General features: G+C 41.7%; 2 protein-coding genes across 2 annotated transcripts in view; both read left to right on the top strand.

The window, feature by feature from the left end:
- Positions 1-3266, top strand: part of LOC307024376 (polycystin-1-like) — a 38092-nt gene extending 34826 nt beyond the window's left edge. The window contains 2 exon segments of the mRNA XM_079658441.1: positions 933-1044; positions 2437-3266. Coding sequence (XP_079514567.1) covers positions 933-1044; positions 2437-3198 — 874 coding nt within the window. The 3' untranslated portion in view covers positions 3199-3266.
- A 3007-nt stretch (positions 3267-6273) lies between these two features.
- On the top strand, positions 6274-15544 carry LOC307025540 (pepsin A-like). The gene is made up of 9 exons (XM_079660267.1): positions 6274-6336; positions 7782-7932; positions 9297-9414; positions 11443-11561; positions 12652-12848; positions 13580-13696; positions 13781-13922; positions 14025-14123; positions 15329-15544. Exons 1-9 carry the CDS (start codon positions 6281-6283, stop codon positions 15464-15466), a joined length of 1137 nt encoding a protein of 378 aa, XP_079516393.1. The 5' UTR covers positions 6274-6280; the 3' UTR covers positions 15467-15544.
- Positions 15545-20554: the final 5010 nt, after the last annotated feature.

Below are 20554 nucleotides of genomic sequence, written 5' to 3'. Positions count from 1 at the left end.
ACCCTCTGTCCTTAGACCCTCTGTCCTTAGACCCTCACATCGTACAAGGAAACACTTCCAGAGAAACCCACAGTTTAAAGGGGAACATGGGAGAAACCTCAGGGAGAGCAACAGAGGAGGGGTCCCTCTCCCAGGACGGACAGACGTGCAATAGATGCCGTGTGGAAATCAAAAAGATAATACATTTACAACATAGGTAGACCAAATGTTTGTAAATGAATGTTACTATAATGAGAAGATGAATCCAGGTGGATGGATATCAAAGTCTGGTATACCCCCAAAAAAGGTTATAAACCAGAATGCACTGGGCTAGTTACGCCACTGTACTCAAAAGGTCTGTTTCAGAAGAACACTATTAAACTCTGCAGGCATTAAAAAATGTGTGAGTAGAATCTGTAGTTTGAACAAAAGCCCTTTTTCTGGCAAATAATGTCAGGGTTTTGGTAAGAGTGCAGACCAAAAGCAGAGGAGGCAGGTATGGGAATGTAACACAAGGCAAGCTTTTAATAACTTAAAGGCTGGTACAAAAACAGATGAAGTATGACAAAAGGAAAAGTAGCAAACGAAAATAGAATGAACCAGGAGGACTTAGAGGAAGCAGGAGGGCAGACAAGAGAAACAGGAACATGAAATCCAGAACCAAACTACGAGAATCAGACAATCAGACAATTAGAGAGGAGGGAAACACAGAGACAGGAAGCACATACAGACATGGGCTGAACACCTTTCAAAGTAAAACAGGAAACTGACAGACTGTGACAATTCAAATTAAAACGGGAACACAAAGACAGATCTTGACTCATCAGCTGCTTTGGGTGGTGTCAACACGAGGAACTGTTAAACATACTCTACCCACTGTGTAATGATACAGAGTGGGTTGAAATGTTTTACTTTAAGTCGGTTTAACTGCTAATCTTTACCGTCTCTCAAAGGGTGGAGAGGGCTCAGCTGTACCGCCCCACCTTCGAGCCTCAGGACTACGACATGGTGGAGTTCTTCATCAAGAGACTCAGACTGTGGATGGGACTCTCCAAAACTAAAGAGGTGCACACTACGAGTTAAAGTCAACTTTACCGTCAATCTTTCACTTTGTGTGTACAGACGGAGAGATCGAAATGCCGTTACCCACAATCCAGAATACAAAATACAAATATATATATACACAACAGACTCATTTATACATATGCACACATTAACATCAATAAAAGCACAACAATCAACAAAATAACAGTCACTTCGATAGATAGAGAGATGGAGAGATGGATAGAGAGATAGAGAGATGGATAGATAGAGAGATAGAGAGATGGATAGATAGAGAGATGGATAGATAGAGAGATAGATAGATAGAGAGATGGATAGAGAGATAGAGAGATGGATAGATAGAGAGATGGATAGATAGATGGATAGAGAGATAGAGAGATGGATAGATAGAGAGATAGATGGATAGAGAGATGGAGAGATAGATGGATAGAGAGATGGAGAGATAGATAGATGGATAGAGAGATGGATAGAGAGATGGATGGATGGATGGATGGAGAGAGAGAAAGAAAGAGAGAGATGGATGGATGGATAGAAAGAGAGAGAGAGAGATAGATGGATGGATGGATGGATAGATGGATAGATGGATAGAGAGATGGATAGAGAGATGGATGGATGGATGGATGGAGAGAGAGAGAGATAGATGGATGGATGGATGGATAGATAGATAGAGAGATGGATGGAGAGATTGAGAGAGAGATAGATGGATGGATAGATAAATAGAGAGATGGATGGAGAGATGGATAGAGAGATAGATGGATGGAGAGATGGATAGATGGATAGATGGATAGAGAGATGGATAGAGAGATGGATGGATGGATGGATGGAGAGAGAGAAAGAAAGAGAGAGATGGATGGATGGATAGAAAGAGAGAGAGAGAGAGATAGATGGATGGATGGATGGATAGATAGATAGAGAGATGGATGGAGAGATTGAGAGAGAGATAGATGGATGGATAGATAAATAGAGAGATGGATGGAGAGATGGATAGAGAGATAGAGAGATGGATAGAGAGATAGATGGATGGATGGAGAGAGAAAGAGAGAGATGGATGGATGGATTGATGGATGGATGGATGGATAGAGAGAGATGGATAGATAGATAGATGGATGGATGGATGGATGGATAGAGAGATGGATGGATGGATGGATGGATAGAGAGAGATGGATGGATGGATGGATAGAGAGAGATGGATGGATGGATGGATGGATAGAGAGAGATGGATGGATGGATAGATAGAGAGCTAGATGGATAGAGAGATAGATAGAGAGATAGATGGATAGAGAGATGGATAGATAGAGAGATAGATGGATAGATTTGAACTAGCCTTCATTGTGTCCCTTGTCCCTTTTGTCTTTCTGAATGTTTCTGATTCCACTCGTTTCCTTTCCTTCCTAGTTTCGTCACAGCGTGAAGTTTGAAGGTATGGACGCTCCTCCTTCCCGATCCTCGCAGGAATCCCATCTCTCTTCCCGCTCTCCTTCCTCCTCCTCCTCCTCCTCCTCCTCTTCCTCTTCCTCCTCCCCTCGTCCTCCATCTTCTTCTCTTTCTCTGAGGTCTGAGGACTCGTTCGATGTTCAGCCTCACTTGGACCGCCTGCTTCCCTGCGTCACATCGCTGCTCTCTCGCTTCGATCAGATCAACCAGATCACGGACGACGTTCACGACCTGGAGGTCAAACTGGAAGAAGCTCAGATGAGAAGAAGGAAGATCAGTGAGGAAAGGAAACAAGCAGACAAACCCAAGGAAGTGAAGGGAGAAGGAAAGGAAATGAGACACAGGAAGATCGGTCTCCTTCACCCCAAAGTCTCGCTTCCTTCCTCGTTCTTCGTCACCTCCTCCTCCTCCAGCAGACTTCCCCGTGCACGAAGCACCTCCTCAGAGTCAGCTCCCTATCGTCCTCGTGAATCCCGTAGAAGCCACGACGCGCTCTGTCGTTTGAACCCCGCGGCTTCTCCGGGGGATGGGCGGACCCCCCGGAGAAGAGCTTGGCATTCTGGGAGTTCTCATTCGGCCGATACAGCGCAGAGGATCCTTCAGACACAAGGGGGGGTTCCTCTGAGTGGATTCACGGACAGACCGAGGAGTGAGGAAGGGGTGAGACGGGGAATCAGTGAGGGAGCCCCGGTGAAGAGGAAGGCGTGGATTGAACAGGATTAACGCTGACATTAAGACGATAAGAGACGAGGTTGATCTGATCTCTCCTCCTCTCCTCCTTTCCTCTCCTCTCCTCCCCTCCTCTCTCCTCTCCTCCTTTCCTCTCCTCTCCTCCCCTCTCCTCCTTTCCTCTCCTCTCTCCTCCTTTCCTCTCCTCCCCTCTCCCCTCTCCTCCTCTCCTCTCTCCTCCCCTCTCCTCCTTTCCTCTCCTCTCTCCTCCTCTCCTCCCCTCTCCCCTCTCCTCCTCCCCTCTCCTCCTCTCCTCTCCTGCTCCTCTCCTCTCCTCCTTTCCTCTCCTCTCTCCTCCTCCCCTCTCTTTCTTTCCTCTCCTCTCTCCTCCTTTCCTCTCCTCTCCTCCTCTCCCCTGTCCTCCTCCTCTCCTCTCTCCTCCTCTCCTCCTTTCCTCTCCTCCTCCTCTCCTCTCCTCCTTTCCTCTCCTCTCTCCTCCTCCCCTCTCCTCCTCTCCTCTCCTCCTCCCTTCTCCCCTCTCCTCCTCCCCTCTCCTCCTCCCCTCTCCTCACTCCTCCTTTCCTCCCCTCTCCTCCTCTCTCCTCCTTTCCTCTCCTCCTCCTCTCCTCTCCTCTCTCCTCCTTTCCTCTCCTCTTATCTCCTCTCCTCTGTATGCAGCCTCTGATCATCAACAGACTTCATTTATTAGATAATAATCTCACTCCTAAAATCTAAATCTTTCAGCTTCAGGATTCATGTTCATCAAACACATCCATTGTTTGTTCTATATTCTTATTGAGATCCTAAAAAACACATAGTTTTTCTACAACAGATTACAAATCGCCAGAAAATGGTACAAACAAGTGGCAACATGTGTGACGAAGGTGTTTCCCTGGGCGATATCATGCAATCAAAGCTGAAACTTAAGCTCGCGCCATTGCGGAGATATTCCCGGGAGAGTGCGAAAAACTTAAATTAAATAATTAATTCACTGAGCTACTTTCCATCCGCAGTCCCTCACATGAAACATTAAGAAAATGAATGAAAATTACAAACATAGCAGTACAAATACATAAAATGCAAGAGTAAGAGCAGAATGTACAAGTATTTAGGACATGGTAATACAATATATAGCAGCATCGATACATGAAGTGCGAGAGAGGATACTCCTGTACTAAAGTGCATTTAGCGCAAATCTGGATCAGCTCCGTTGTTCCCCCGTTTTTAGAGATGTGGGCACGGAGGGAAAGAGAGAGGGTTTTATTTTCTGACACTTTGTGAGTTCCCTGACACACCGGGGACACATTGATGTATAAAAGACATCAAAAAGTGCATTTTGCTCATGATCAAGTTTAGGTGTTTTAACCACAAATTCTCGGAGTGGTTGCACGAACGTTGGGTTGCATCGCTTTTTGTCCATCCCATGCAACGCTATGCACTTCCTCATCATTAAAACTATTTAAAGCAGACGCAGAAAAACCTGCTTTGTGGACACACGCCTTTACACGGAATTCTGATTACTGCGTGTAGCAACAGTAGGGTAAGAAAGTGTCCGTCTCGTTTTGATTCGTCACTGCTAATGCACGTGGGAAAGGAGATTCCTGCACGCTTGCACACGAGCAAACAAATCCTTCAAACTAACTTGCTTTCCTTCGTTTCTAAGATCTTAGGGCTTCCTTTGTATAGAATATAGTTTCTATTCAATGCACTCACCTTTATAAGAAGATGTTTAAGGTAGTGTTGAAACCACAGTAGTTATTTAAGGCTGTTGATAAAACACATAAGGTGTCAGATCCTTGTGAGTGAAGAAAGAGAGACAGTGGGTGTTGTGAATTGTATTTACTTGTTTATTTGAGTTACGTTTTTACTGTTATCTTTGTCCATATGACTGTCTGTAACTATATGTTATACCTTTACTTTTGTAAGAGACATTAAGGATGTTTAATTCAAAAGACAAATAAAGTTTCATTTCCTAGAATACTGTATCTGTTTGAATAATTAATAAAGTAATTCACTGTTCTTTAATAACCGCTGAGTCTGCAGCAATGTGTTTATTTTAAATGATAACACAGCTCTTCAGGCATTCATTGGTGTGTGTGTGTGTGTGTGTGTGTGTGTGTGTGTGTGTGTGTGTGTGTGTGTGTGTGTGTGTGTGTGTGTGTGGAAAATACCTTGATATTAGAATAAACACATGATAACACGGCAGCAGACACTCTTGCTGAATATCACGTGCAGGTGGTCCTTCTAACATTAAAATAAATTAAATATGTAATAAGTTTAACTTCATGCATTGAAATATGAACGATGGGCAGTTTTTGTTTCATAGCTTTATGATTATAACATTATATGCACTTTGCAGAAAATATAGCAAAGAAAAAACATATTTCTAACATAATAAGACTCCCTTTTGTCTTCTGGTCCAATCTGACTCATTCCTGCGTGTTTTGGTCGGAAAAAGGGCTTTCTTTCAGCTAATTGCTGCAAAAACAACATGTTTTATTGAACATTATAGAGACATTTGGGTCTTTCGATATCAATTTCGTAAAAATCAATCAAAAATATTTGCCTTTTATTAAATCAAAAATGTGGTTTGGTTTTGTGAAAATGATGTTGATTTTAAATGTTACTAAAACAAAGATTTTGGAGGTGATTTTTTACTTTATGCTTCATAAAAAGTCCCATTGGGAGGACAACACAACGGTTACCCGTAGAAATGGAAGAAGAAGAATAGCAAATGGGGTTTAAATAGGTTTAAGTGTGAAACAGTTTAATATGTAGTAAAACTGCATCTTAGTTTTATTTGCATCACCTTTTGACATTGCGAGAGGAACCAGTCGTGCAAGCTTTAATCAAAAGTTTGTTTTCCTAACTTTACTTTTCTTGAGGTCAACGATTACCTGTTCCATTTCTTATCTTCACTTATCACTTATGTGTGTGCAGCCTTATCAAAGTGTAATGCTGACATGTGAGTGCATTTGTATAAAAGAGGATGCAATGCTGTGTGTCGGCACTGAAGTCTTTGGAGGTGAGTTCTCTGCACTTTATGGCTGCTGCAGTATTTCAGTTTCAGTGTTTCAGTTTCAGTGTTTCTGTGAAATAACCTCCTTTTCTTGCAGTTGATAACCAAGCCTTGAAAATGCAGCGTGCCTTTGTTCTATGTGCCGTGGTGGCGCTGTCCGAGTGCTTCTTCCAGTAAGTCCTTCCTTTCTAAAAGATATACCTGTATCTCGAAAGAAAATATTATTTTAAGTAAAGGCAGATTGGTCCAAGATCTTTTGTAAAATACTGACATGGGGAGTGTCCAGAGGTGGGAAGTAACTAAGTACATTTACTCAAGTACTGTACTTAAGTACAATGTTGATGCTTGTGCTTCCACTTCTCTACAGTTCAGAGGTACATGGTGTACTTTTACTCCACTACATGTATTTAATCCCTTTAGTTACTTCACAGATGTGGATGAATGATGTGAAATCTAATCAAGTGTTAAATCAGACTTTAGTTCCACCTGGAGTAAATCCACCAGCTACCCTGCAGTATACAAAGTCATTCAAACTAGCTGCTCCTTTAGCAGCTTTGAGAACACTTTCATGATCAATCATTATAAAACATATCATATATATTATTCTGAAATGGACCAATCTGCACAATGACTACTTTTACTGTCGCTACTTTCACTATATTTTGATGAGAATACTTTTCTACTTTCACTTGAGGAACATTTTGAATGCAGGACTTTTACTGTAACAGAGTATTCCTACACTCTGGTACTTCTACTTTTACTCAAGTACAAGATCTGAGTACTTCTACTTTTACTCAAGTACAATATCTGAGTACTTGTACTTTTACTCAAGTACAAGATCTGAGTACTTCTACTTTTACTTAAGTACAAGATCTGAGTACTTCTACTTTTACTCAAGTACAAGATCTGAGTACTTCTACTTTTACTCAAGTACAATATCTGAGTACTTGTACTTTTACTCAAGTACAAGATCTGAGTACTTCTACTTTTACTCAAGTACAAGATCTGAGTGCTTCTACTTTTACTCAAGTACAAGATCTGAGTACTTCTCCCATCTCTGGTAATGGCGTAGTTTGGACCCAAACGCAGGACAAAGGAACGTATAACAGAAAATACTTTTGTTTGTTTATTGGTCTAGACAAGGCAAAGCAAACCAGAACAAAACTTCCTGAAAACGACAGCAAACAATAAGAAAAACATTAAACAGAGAAGCAGGACTTAATACAAGGTGCCAGTGTTTGCAGAGCTAATGGGGAACAACTTGAACTAATAACGGCGGGAAATTCTAACAAAATAGGCGGGAAAACCCACATATCTAGATTACAAGATTAATATTGGCAGTCCATTACATTCAATTGAAAACAAGATCGTTGACGATGAAGGAAACATCCAAATACCTCATAGAAAACAAAATGAATGTTTCTCCAGTTGGCGCGTTGCAGGGTTCATGTATATCGACTTCTTCACAATTTGTATTTTTCTATTTGATTATATATGCTGCATGGTTGGAGGAGCTCAGGTCAGAATAATTTCATTGCCATTTCTACACTGTAGCTTTGTGCATATAAAGCCTGTCCTGGAAAACCAAATGAAAGTGTCTCCCATTGGTTTTTCACAGGGTTCCTCTGGATAAGAGTAAGACAGCGAGGGAGACCCTGGAAGAGCAAGGTCTTTGGGAGGAATACCGTCTCAAATACCCGTACAACCCCATGGCCAAGTTTGACGATAGCTTTGCTGTCGGCGGCGAGTCCATGACCAACGACGCTGATGTGAGTAACAGCTGCTGAAGATTTAAAGGTCACCTATTAGGTAGACAAAATCCACTTTTTCCTGTCTCTTCTACATCAACATGTGTCCCCTCTTCTTCATGTCTCTTCTACATCAACATGTGTCCCCTCTTCTTCATGTCTCTTCTACATCAACATGTGTCCCCTCTTCTCCATGTCTCTTCTACATCAACATGTGTCCCCTCTTCTTCATGTCTCTTCTACATCAACATGGGTCCCCTCTTCTTCATGTCTCTTCTACATCAACATGTGTCCCCTCTTCTTCATGTCTCTTCTACATCAACATGTGTCCCCTCTTCTTCATGTCTCTTCTACATCAACATGTGTCCCCTCTTCTTCATGTCTCTTCTACATCAACACGTGTCCCCTCTTCTTCATGTCTCTTCTTCATCACCATGTGTCCCCTCTTCTCCATGTCTCTTCTACATCAACATGTGTCCCCTCTTCTTCATGTCTCTTCTACATCAACATGTGTCCCCTCTTCTTCATGTCTCTTCTTCATCAACATGTGTCCCCTCTTCTTCATGTCTCTTCTACATCAACATGTGTCCCCTCTTCTTCATGTCTCTTCTACATCAACACGTGTCCCCTCTTCTTCATGTCTCTTCTTCATCACCATGTGTCCCCTCTTCTTCATGTCTCTTCTACATCAACACGTGTCCCCTCTTCTTCATGTCTCTTCTTCATCAACATGTGTCCCCTCTTCTTCATGTCTCTTCTACATCAACATGTGTCCCCTCTTCTTCATGTCTCTTCTTCATCACCATGTGTCCCCTCTTCTTCATGTCTCTTCTACATCAACATGTGTCCCCTCTTCTTCATGTCTCTTCTACATCAACATGTCTCCCCTCTTCTTCATGTCTCTTCTACATCAACATGTGTCCCCTCTTCTTCATGTCTCTTCTACATCAACATGTGTCCCCTCTGTGGAAAGAGACTCTGAAAGTAGGAACAAAGATTTTGGCCCCTTTATAATGTCATATCGATGTTTTGTCTTGTGTAACCATTAGCCAATCAGCAACCAAGGTAACCCCCCCCCCCCCCCCTTATCACCTGAATCTCCTCCTAGAGCACCATTGAGTTCTTTGTAACCAAATGTCTCTCAGAGGGGCGTGGGGAGGGGCTCCTTATTTTCATCTAAAGTAACAGACAGAGAATCAGCACTTCAGAGGGGATTATGGGTAATGCTGCAATGATCTGTTTGGTGTTTCAGCCAATCAGAGACAGGCTCTGTATATATCTGAGACCTGTGATATATTGATGAAGAACAGTATGATAGGGGATCTTTAACAGATGAACTTTGATAAAGAAAGCTAACGTTCCCATTGTGTCCTCTTCCTCTCCAGCTGGCTTACTATGGCATCATCTCCATCGGGACTCCTCCTCAATCCTTCAAGGTCATCTTCGACACCGGATCCTCCAACCTGTGGATTCCCTCGATCTACTGCAGCAGCCCCGCCTGCAGTACGTAAAACTAAAGTCTATTACTAGCTTCTATTTAATGGTAATAACAGGATCACACAAAAGACCGGTGCATCTCAACGATCCATGTGGAAACATTATGGCCTTTTAAGCTGATACATATTGAAAAAGTGATGGACCAGATGAAACCTAAATCCATTGAGTAGTGGAAAAAGTGATCTGACAGTCCTTGAAGAAGTGTAGAGAGAGTATGGTTGTGATTAGGCATCCAGAGTGAGTAGTTAGGGTTAGACCTAACTCTGTAGGGAAGCCGAACCTCAAAGCATTTAGTTGAAATGTTAGGCTTGTATTTGGGCAATGTGTTAGGACCTAGGTAAGCTTAGGTATGCATAGTTAAAACTAGGAACAAAAATGAATCCAATTACCATTTAATTTCCCCTAAAGAAAACTCAATAAAAGGATGAGAATATCCAAGTTTTATCTCGTAAATTGACGGCTCATATCTCTTATACTTTTTCAGGTTACAACTTTACGAACAACACCAAACAGAAAAGCAGGACTTAATAGAAGCGGTAGTGCCATTGTTTGCAGGAAAATGTTAAACTAATGGCGCGTTTCCACTGCAGGCCTCGCTCGGCCTCGCTCGGTTTGGTTAGGCCTCATTAGGCTCACTTTATGCTGCGCTTCCATTACAGTTTAGGAACTGGGGTAGTTACTATAGTAACGCAGTGTAGGCGGAGCCGTGACGTCATCTTCAATGAGCTCCCCAGAAAAACAACACAGCCGTTAGCTGTTAGCACTCAGAGCTCACAGCTCCTCATATCTGTTCAGAAACTAGACCAAAGTGAAACAAGTCCAAACCACAGCCTGTCTGTGTCATGGAGAATACAGTCGCTGGTTTGTTTATGTCTGTAGGCCGTTGTTGTGAGTGTGGACGGTCGGAGCATTTACAACGTTAGCTTAGCCGATCTCCATTCAGATAACGAGCATTTTAAAAAGGTGTTTCGCCTGCCGTCTGTCTGCAGACTTGTCAAAGCATTAATTCATGCTTTTTACTAACCGGTATCAGTATGTTGTTACTTCGGCATCATTTTGAAACGTGTATTAGAATTAAATCACGGTCACATATGTTCATCTTGTTGTAGTCGTAGCCCCCTTGCCAGTAATTCTCTCTCTAGTTTAGCATACTCAGCCTGACTCAGCCTGGTTGTTCCTGGCCCTAGAACCACGATTTTATGGGGCCAGAAAAACTGTGAATTAGGACCCACTAGCGGCTAGCCGGTACTAGGCCAAGTGGAAACGCAACCAAAAACGGGCCCCGCACGGCTCGGCACGCCTGCAGTGGAAACGCACCATAATAACTCCAGCAAAGTCAAACAAAACAGGCGGGAAAATCCACAAAGACAGGAAGTCAAAACAGACATGGGGAATAAAGTTTCAAAATAAAACACGAAAACCAAGATCTTGACAAACATGAGTTGTAATCTCATCAGTGGAAATCTCCGTTTAGTTATTCCAGTATCTAGATTACAAGATTAATATCCCATTTATATATTAAATTGAAAAAAATAAGTCAAGATTACTAACTGTTCTTTTTCAATTGCTTTACTTTGCACTCACTGCAAAATATGTTATTGTCAATAAACACCTAATCAGCAAACATTTAACAATTATTTTTAGTCTTTACATCTGTTCTTTCTAGACAACCACGACAAGTTTAACCCCGGTAGATTTTTTAGTAGAGAGTATGATTGTGATTAGGCATCCAGAGCGAGTTGTTTAGTCCAAGATCTGCAAAGGAAAGATTGTAAATTCCCGTAATTTGACCACTTTAATGTCCACATTTTGTCTTGTTATTATACAGCTCTTATCTCTGATGTTCTGAGGAAGTTTTTGTTAGGGTGGTTTGAAAGTCTAGACTGCAGATCATAGGTTAATATTGAAAACAAGAGGTCAAGACAGTTAAGAGTTACTTTTCAATTATGTAATTTGCTTTAAAAAGAAATCAAAAATATACACTTTATCAGACAAGCATTGTTAATATTTTTGTCCTACATCTGTTCTTTCTAGACAACCACGATAAGTTTAACCCCAGCACCAGCAGCACCTTCAGAAATAACGGCAAAGCTCTCAGCATCCATTACGGCACTGGCAGCATGACCGGATTCCTCGGATACGACACTGTGACCGTAAGAAAATAAAGAAATTAGTAACACTATATATTCGAAAATGAGTTCACAGTTCACTTGTTTAACGATGAAGGTACACTGAATATCTGTTGGGCTGAAGTGTCCTATGTATGTGTTGCACAACCTTTTTTACTTTATTAGCAGAGGTGGGAAGTAGTGGAGTACAAATACTTTGTTACTGTACTTAAAGGTGGGGTAGGTAAGTTTGAGAAACCGACTGGAGATACACTTTTTGTTATATTCCATGGAATGCTGATAGCAACATCCCGATAGCAATGAATATCTGAAGTGCTTTGACAAAAAATCCATAAAAAAATATCATGTGTGGAAGCCGTGGCGCTGTAAAAAGCACGACCAATCATCTGAGCCGGCTAAAGTAACTGGATGGCCTACCTGCCTGTCAGCCTTCCATCTGTGCACAAACTTATCTCGTGCCCTCATTGGTCATGTGCGTGTTCGTGTGTGTTGGAGGAGGGGCTCTGTGAGGAAGAATTACCTACCTGACCTTTAAGTACATTTTTCTGGCATCGATACTTTACTCCATTACTTATTTTTCTGACGATTTTTTACTTCTTACATTTTGAACACAAATACCAAATAATTACATTTTCCAAACAGGCTGGTTCCTTTTGTCTGAATGTGTGTTTGGTGGCGTGATCATTATTATTTAGAGTCATTGCGTGCCTATTGATTTGAACACGATCCGTGTATCCATCATTTCCTGGTCTTCTCTAAAGAAGAGGGACCAATGGAAACGTTGTCATGTTGCCGTTGGTCACCATGGAAACATTCATTAGCTAACAATGACATTATTGTTCTATTAATATAAAGGGAGGTCAGGTACTCTTTAAAACAGCTGCTAGTTATGGGTACTTTTTACTGAAGTACATTTTGAAGCCTCTTTACTTTGACTTGAGTAAAGAAGTTTAGTCAGTACTTCTACTTTCACCAGAGTATTTTTAAACACGAGTATCTGTACTTCTACTTGAGTAAAGGAAGTGTGTACTTTTGCCATCTCTGTTGATTAGCTAAATCAAATGATCCTGTTGTAGTTTGAGAGTGTTTTTAATCCCTGTGCTGTGTTTCTCAGGTGGGTGGACTCGCTGTGAAGAACCAGCTCATCGGCCTGAGTCAGACTGAAGCTCCCTTCATGCAGTACATGCGCGCTGACGGTATCCTCGGCCTGGCGTATCCTCGCCTGGCTGCATCCGGCGCTACACCCGTCTTCGACAACATGATGAGTGAGAATCTGGTCAACCAGGACATGTTCTCCGTGTACCTGAGCTCGTAAGCACAGAAATAACTTTCTATCATCCAATCTAGAGGACTAATGCAGGACTGAGTCTTAAAACCATTCAATAAGTCATCTTTAACCACTTCTTGTTCCCTCGTCTTGAAGGTTTTTTTAAATGTTTTTTGGTTGGAAAGGATTTTCACGTTTTGTTCTACGACATAAAATACATCAGTAAATACCCCACTGGTTGATTTAAAAATGGCGTTTGCTAACAAGTGTCTAAATAAGACGACTAAACTTCATCACACCCAACATTAGCCAACGTTAGCTTATTTTTTATCATTTATTCTACTATTTCAAAAAATGATAACAGTTTATACATCCGAAAAACAAACAAAATGAGTAATACAGAGGTAGCCCTCCTGTTAGTTAAAAAAAGATAATTCCGTAATTAAATACGCACACAGATAAACTAAATTCTACCCATACATATGCATACATATAGATCTGTAAAGTAACTAAAGGTATTAAATACATGTCGTGAATTGTAGTGGAGTAGAAGTAGAAAGTAGCATTACATTTAAATACTCAAGTAAAGTGAAGTACAAGTACCTCAAAGTTGTATTTAAGTACATTACTTGAGTAAATGTACTTAGTTAGTTCCCACCATGCATCTATGAAAGGTAATAAAAGGATCACACAAAATATAAATAAACTGAAAATAAAATAATAAAGTAAACAAAATAAAACAATTAATTAATGATGTTCTCTCCTGTCTTTGCAGTGACTCTCAGCAAGGCAGTGTGGTGACCTTTGGTGGCGTTGACCCCAACCATTATTCTGGTTCCATCTCCTGGATCCCCCTCTCCCGCGACTTGTACTGGCAGATCACAGTGGACAGGTGAAGAAACAAAAACACAGCATCACAAGTCCTCCAGAAATCTCTAAAAGTGTTCTGATGCATGCTGTTCTGTTTCTCTTTCAGTGTTACTGTCAATGGTGAGGTTGTGGCCTGTAATGGCGGCTGCCAGGCTATCGTTGACACCGGTACTTCTCTGATTGTTGGACCTCAGAACAGCATCAGCAACATCAACAGCAAAGTGGGAGCTACCAACCACAACGGAGACGTAAGTGCCCAAATGTTAAAGGATATTCCCGTAGCTTCTTGTTGTTGAAAGAACGGTACAAAAAAACATGTAACTCTTTCCTCCATTTTTCTTTTGCTTCAGTACTTGGTCAACTGCAACAGCATTGGCCAATTGCCTGATGTGACCTTCCACATCCACGGAGAGACCTTCACCATCCCAGGCTCTGCCTACGTCCGCCAGGTATGTTCTGCTTGCCTGCCAGACACTTTACCTTAGTGATGCAATGAGTCCTAAAACCCAGTAACAGGATTTTAGGACTCGTTTCTGCACCACTATCCTCCCTCGTCTCAGAGTAAATGGTGTTTTGAACGTGTTTATGGTTGTTAGCCTGAAATAAGGTCTGTGGTTAACACAAGATGAAGAGATTTTTATTTTGCGACATAAAATACGTCAGTAAATACCCCACTGGTGAATACAAAAAATGGTGGATGCTAACAAGTGTCTAAATGAGACGACTACAAGTCATCACGTCCACCATTAGCCGCTTTTAGCTTAGCGGTGGTGACGTGAAGTCATGTGACCGTGCTCTAGTTCCTTTATAGCCCTACATTAGCCTCCTTTAGCTTAGCGGTGCTGACGTGAAGTCATGTGACCGTGCTGTAGTTCCTTTATAGCCCAACATTAGCCTCCTTTAGCTTAGCGGTGGTGACGTGAAGTCATGTGACCGTGCTGTAGTTCCTTTATAGCCCAACATTAGCCTCCTTTAGCTTAGCGGTGGTGACGTGAAGTCATGTGACCGTGCTGTAGTTCCTTTATAGCCCAACATTAGCCACCTTTAGCTTAGCGGTGGTGACGTGTAGTCATGTGACCGTGCTGTAGTTCCTTTATAGCCCAACATTAGCCGCCTTTAGCTTAGCGGTGGTGACGTGAAGTCATGTGACCGTGCTGTAGTTCCTTTATGGCCCAACATTAGCCACCTTTAGCTTAGCGGTGGTGATGTGAAGTCATGTGACCGTGCTGTAGTTCCTTTATAGCCCAACATTAGCCTCCTTTAGCTTAACGGTGGTGACGTGAAGTCATGTGACCGTGCTGTAGTTCCTTTATAGCCCAACATTAGCCGCCTTTAGCTTAGCGGTGGTGACGTGAAGTCATGTGACCGTGCTGTAGTTCCTTTATGGCCCAACATTAGCCACCTTTAGCTTAGCGGTGGTGACGTGAAGTCATGTGACCGTGCTGTAGTTCCTTTATAGCCCAACATTAGCCTCCTTTAGCTTAACGGTGGTGACGTGAAGTCATGTGACCGTGCTGTAGTTTATCTAATGGAAAGAAACCATTGGCTTTTTGTTGAGGAAATCAGGGAGATGCTAGTTTCTAGGTTGGCGTACAGAAATATCCTCCCTGCACTATTTTGTCCCCCTCCATCTGAAACTCTTCTCTTTCCACAGTCTCGGTCCTATGGCTGCCGTACTGGCTTCGGTAACGGAGGAAGCAACCTGTGGATCCTGGGAGACGTCTTCATCAGACAGTACTACGCCATCTTCAACAGAGCCCAGAACATGGTGGGTCTGGCCACGGCTAGATAAGAAACCTGGAGTCACTCCTACCAACATCTTTAAATCAATCACATGTGTTGTATAGTAGGATTTACAAAATGCCTGAGACGCAAATCTTTTCCCTCTCCAAAATATGATTATATTTCCTCATATCCAATAAAGAGAGTTCAATCTAATTGACTGGTGTTTTTCTAAAATGTACAATAAATAAACATGACACACACTTTTAAGTGAGGACACATGAATATTCGATGATATTTGATTTTAAGATTATTTAAAGGTATGTTTGCCTTTATTTGACCGATGACAGGGTATAAATGAGGGATGGAAAGAGGTAGGACATGCAAATCATTTACTAAGCCTGGAATTAAATTTGGGACAAGAAGCTTAATGTTTGATTAAACAATCACCAATCAGTCAATGAGTCAGAAAGATTTAGGTTGACAGTAAAGTTTGAAGCTTACAAAAACCTGTATTTATTAAGAGACTACATCTTGGTTTTGGTCAATAACTTTGTCTGACCAGTGGCGAGCCGTGACTTTTATACCTGCGACTGTCTTTTTGGTGTCCACTAAATAAAGGATTGCTATACTTTCAGACCCCTCGTCTCGCCTCCTAGCTTTTTGTTGCAGCCCAAGAGCCGGGTTATAACATATGGAGCAGGGCCGGCCCTAGACTTTTAGGGGCCCTAAGCGAGCTTTGGCTTGGGGGCCCCCCTCACTCTAGCGCGTTCTCACTACACACAACAAGGAAACAACTTTTGTCTTAAGATGTTAGCATAAGCACACATTTTGTATACATAAGCATGTGAATATCGTGGACCTAACCTCCTCTAGTGGGGTCCGGGGGCATGCTCCCCCGGAAAGATTTTTTTTTTAGATATTGAAGCTAAAAGTATCAATCTGTTGCATTAAGAGATCTATGGATACATCTCTCAACACCCATATGAAACATAACTGTAAACAGATTTTTCTTTATGGATATTTTACAAATCCCTCCCCTTTTAAACTGTATTCTTGTTTTACTGTCATATAGTATTTCATAACTGTTTTTCATTTATTCTCTCTGGCTGTCCATCTCATAATGTTCACATAGAAACTAGCTGTCAATAGGAATATCATTCAGAAGAATTATAATTTCATGCAAAACTTTGTCTCAAACAGAGGTTGAACGTTTAAATCCAGGTGTTGTTATGGCAACATCAGTGGCCAAACAGCCACATTTACTGCTGCAAATACGTTCCAACATGCTGTCGACACGTAAAGCAGTGGCATGCCACCATTTCAGCTGACTTTTTCTCAGAAATACTGTCACATAACATCCATATATTTCAGTGCTAGGTTGATGCTTAGCTAAGCTAACTATGAAACACTTTAACTGACAGGACTCAGGATCAACTGTGTACTGTAAGGTTCCTTCTAGCTTCATGTCGATCAGTAAGTCAACATTTTTTCTTTGAAATCATCAGGTAGCGCTAAAAAACATTACATTTAGATTGTATGACAAAGTGTGTATTTAATATATCTGGCTAGCTATAGCTACTTGCTAACGGTTTAGCTTACCCCCGCGATTCAAAGTAACGTCAACCTAGCAGTAATTTATGCTTTGCTTACATGTTCGCATAACTTGGAAGTTTACTGACATTTACATACCTTGTTTACCTGGCTCAAGTGGTGGCTCCGGGGTTGTTGTGTGAGCCACCACTGGTCTTTTTTATGAAAAAATGTTCTTATGTCCATCTTCAAACACTCTGAGTCCGACTGACATTGAAACATTGTCATAGCTCACAGGATCGGTACCTGTCAGCCAATAAGACAGATGTTTATTTCCATTCAACTCTCTGGTTGGTCTGGTATCTTGCCTCTGTTGCATTCACTGAACACGGGAAATTACATTAGCTGCTTTCACACCAAGTACTTTGCCGTACTTAGTGCCCAGCACTTAGTGCCCCCATGGAACTAAATACAGTTCACACCAGAATAAGTTCCCTGAGGGAAGATTACGCAAATGAAGCCGCTGACGTCACTTCTTCTTCTTCTGCTTTGGGTTTACTGGCAGGCCGCAAACAACTTCACGGCATATACTGCCGCCCGAAGTCCCCGGCCGGAAGTCCCCGGAGTTGGGGACTGGCTTCAGTAGAAGCTGCTGTGACTCCCAGCAGCTTCTACTGAAATTCTACTGTAAATCGTCAGAACGCCGACACCTCCTCATTACTACACCGTTCCCATGTTTTCTTTTGTGTTGCCATAAGTTATTCTCTCTCCGTTGGTGCGCTGGGCTAATGCTAATAATGCTAATGCTAATAATGCTATTGCAAGCAAATACAATGGCGGCTTCACAACATTTTTCAGAGTTTTACAGGGCGTGGTTTGCAATTCGCCCAGCCAATCGAAATTGGTACTTTTTTCTCCCCAGGATATTGCCACCTCTCTAGCAGGCACTAACAATGGGGGTAAAAGTTCTCGGAACTAAGTTCTCTTTTTGTTGTGAACGCAAAATTCCAGGCACTAACGGAACTAAACGGGAAAAGTACGGGGAAAAGTACTCCGGTGTGAACGCGCCTAATCCTGCCGTCCTCTCTAGTGTCATGATGAGGTTCAGGTAAAGCACGGTTAATGTATTATATTATTGACTCAATAATATAATACATGACTTTGAGAGTATATTAACACAATTAATGAAACATACTTATCACGGCGACGGTGTACTGAGATTATAATTTTTTTTCATTTTTTTTTTTATTCATTTTTTGCTAGGGGGCCCTTAGTGGCTGCGGGGCCCTTAGTGGCTGTGGGGCCCTAAGCGGCCGCTTATGCCACGTAATGGGTCGGGCCGGCTCTGAGAATAATAACAAATGGGGTATAAATAGGTTTAAGTGTGAAACAGTTTAATATGTAGTAAAACTGCATCTTAGTTTTATTTGCATCATCTTTTGACATTGCGAGAGGAAAAACTCGTGCAAGCTTTAATCAAAAGTTTGTTTTCCTAACTTTACTTTTCTTGAGGTCAACGATTACCTGTTCCATTTCTTATCTTCACTTATCAGTTATGTGTGTGCAGCCTTATCAAAGTGTAATGATAACATGTGAGTGCATTTGTATAAAAGAGGATGCAATGCTGTGTGTAGGCACTCAAGTCTTTGGAGTCATACGGTGAGTTTACTGCACTTTATGGCTGCTGCAGTATTTCAGTTTCAGTGTTTCTGTGAATTGATTTTTTTGTGAAATAACTTCCTTTTCTCTCAGTTGATAGCCAAGCCGTGAAAATGCAGCGTGCCTTTGTTCTGTGTGCCATGGTGGCGCTGTCCGAGTGCCTCTTCCAGTAAGTCCTTCCTTTCAGCTCGGTCCATGTTTTTCTGTAAAATACTGACATGGGTAGTGTCCAGAGGTGGGAACTAACTAAGTACATTTACGCAAGTACTGTACTTAAGTACAATGTTGATGCTTGTGCTTCTACTTCACTACAGTTCAGAGGTACATGGTGTACTTTTACTCCACTACATGTATTTATTACCTTTAGTTACTTCACAGATGTGGATGAATGATGTGAAATATAATCAAGTGTTAAATCAGACTTTAGTTCCACCTGGAGTAAATCCACCAGCTACCCTGCAGTATACAAAGTCATTCAAACTAGCTGCACCTTTACCAGCTTTGAGAACACTTTCATGATCAATCATTATAAAACATATCATATCTATTATTCTGAAATGGACCAATCTGCACAATGACTACTTTTACTGTCTTTCACTATATTTTGATGAGAATACTTTTCTACTTTCACTTGAGGAACATTTTGAATGCAGGACTTTTACTGTTACAGAGTATTCCTACACTCTGGTACTTCTACTTTTACTCAAGAACAAGATCTGAGTACTTCTACTTTTACTCAAGTACAACATCTGAGTACTTGTACTTTTACTCAAGTACAACATCTGAGTACTTCTCCCATCTCTGGTAATGGCGTAGTTTGGACCCAAACGCAGGACAAAGGAACGTATAACAGAAAATACTTATATTTGTTTCTTGGTCTAGACAAGGCAAAGCAAACCAGAACATAACTTCCTGAAAACGACAAACAATAATAAGAACGACATTAAACAGAGAAGCAGGACTTAAGGGTCCCATGTCATGCTTTTCCGGTTATTACCCGTCCCCTTGTGTGTTATGAAGGTTGTTCTGCATGTAAACGGTCTGCAGAGTCACAAACCCTCAAAGTACACCCTGCAGCGAGTAAAACTCTAACACAGAGAAGACCTGCCTATGCTGCCCCAGAACGACTCGTTGGACATTTCTCTTTTTCATTTTTTGCTTCGTGGGTACAGTGACTGACGTGTGAATACCCAGATCAACAACAAATTACCGGATTGGCCCAAATTGACTAATCCGCAGTGCACCTCACAAACCAGGATCCCTTGGTTAACTAACAGGAAGTCCCTGAACGCTGGTAATAGACGAGTTGGGATGGCGGAGAAATGCTCTCCGCAGACCCATTCTCACATCGTTATAAACCTTTTTCTTACTCGATATCAAGCCACACTCATTGTTTTCACTTTGGCTGTGAGTTTTTGTGTGTGCTTAGGATGAGTTTTGCATGTTCTCGCTGTATCGCCGACCCGTAAATCTGTCCGCTCCTCGCAGCAGCAACGAGCCTGGCAACGTCCCGACCAATCAGAGCACACTGGGCTCACAGGGAGGGGGGGACAGGAGCTCCAACAAGCCGTTTAGGACAGAGAGTGAATACACATACAGAGATGCTGTATGAGAAACCAATTTCATTTTGGAAAATTGCACAATTTAAATCTATTCTAGTAGACCTCAACAATGGAATCATGATCAGTAGAAATGGCCATGACATGGGACCTTTAATACAAGCAAAACTAAAGGCGCCAGTGTTTGCTGAGCTAATAGAGAGGCGAAGTCCCGCCTATCTACTTCCGCCCCATGGGACCTTATTTCGGAACAATTATGTATTGAAGTCAATGGGGAGAGAAAGATTATCTTTCGATCCCGTTTGAATTGTGCCATAAATTACATATATGATGTTTGTCAATCTTAAAAAATAATTTCCGTGTCAAAAAAGTCAAAGTTTGTCGTAAAACTGTTGAAATATAAGACT

Source organism: Notothenia rossii, assembly GCF_949606895.1.
Source record: "Notothenia rossii genome assembly, chromosome: 11".
In the NCBI taxonomy this organism is placed as follows: Eukaryota; Metazoa; Chordata; class Actinopteri; order Perciformes; family Nototheniidae; genus Notothenia; species Notothenia rossii.
Note: the sequence above shows the minus strand (reverse complement) of the source record. Positions and strands in the feature narration are given on the sequence as shown.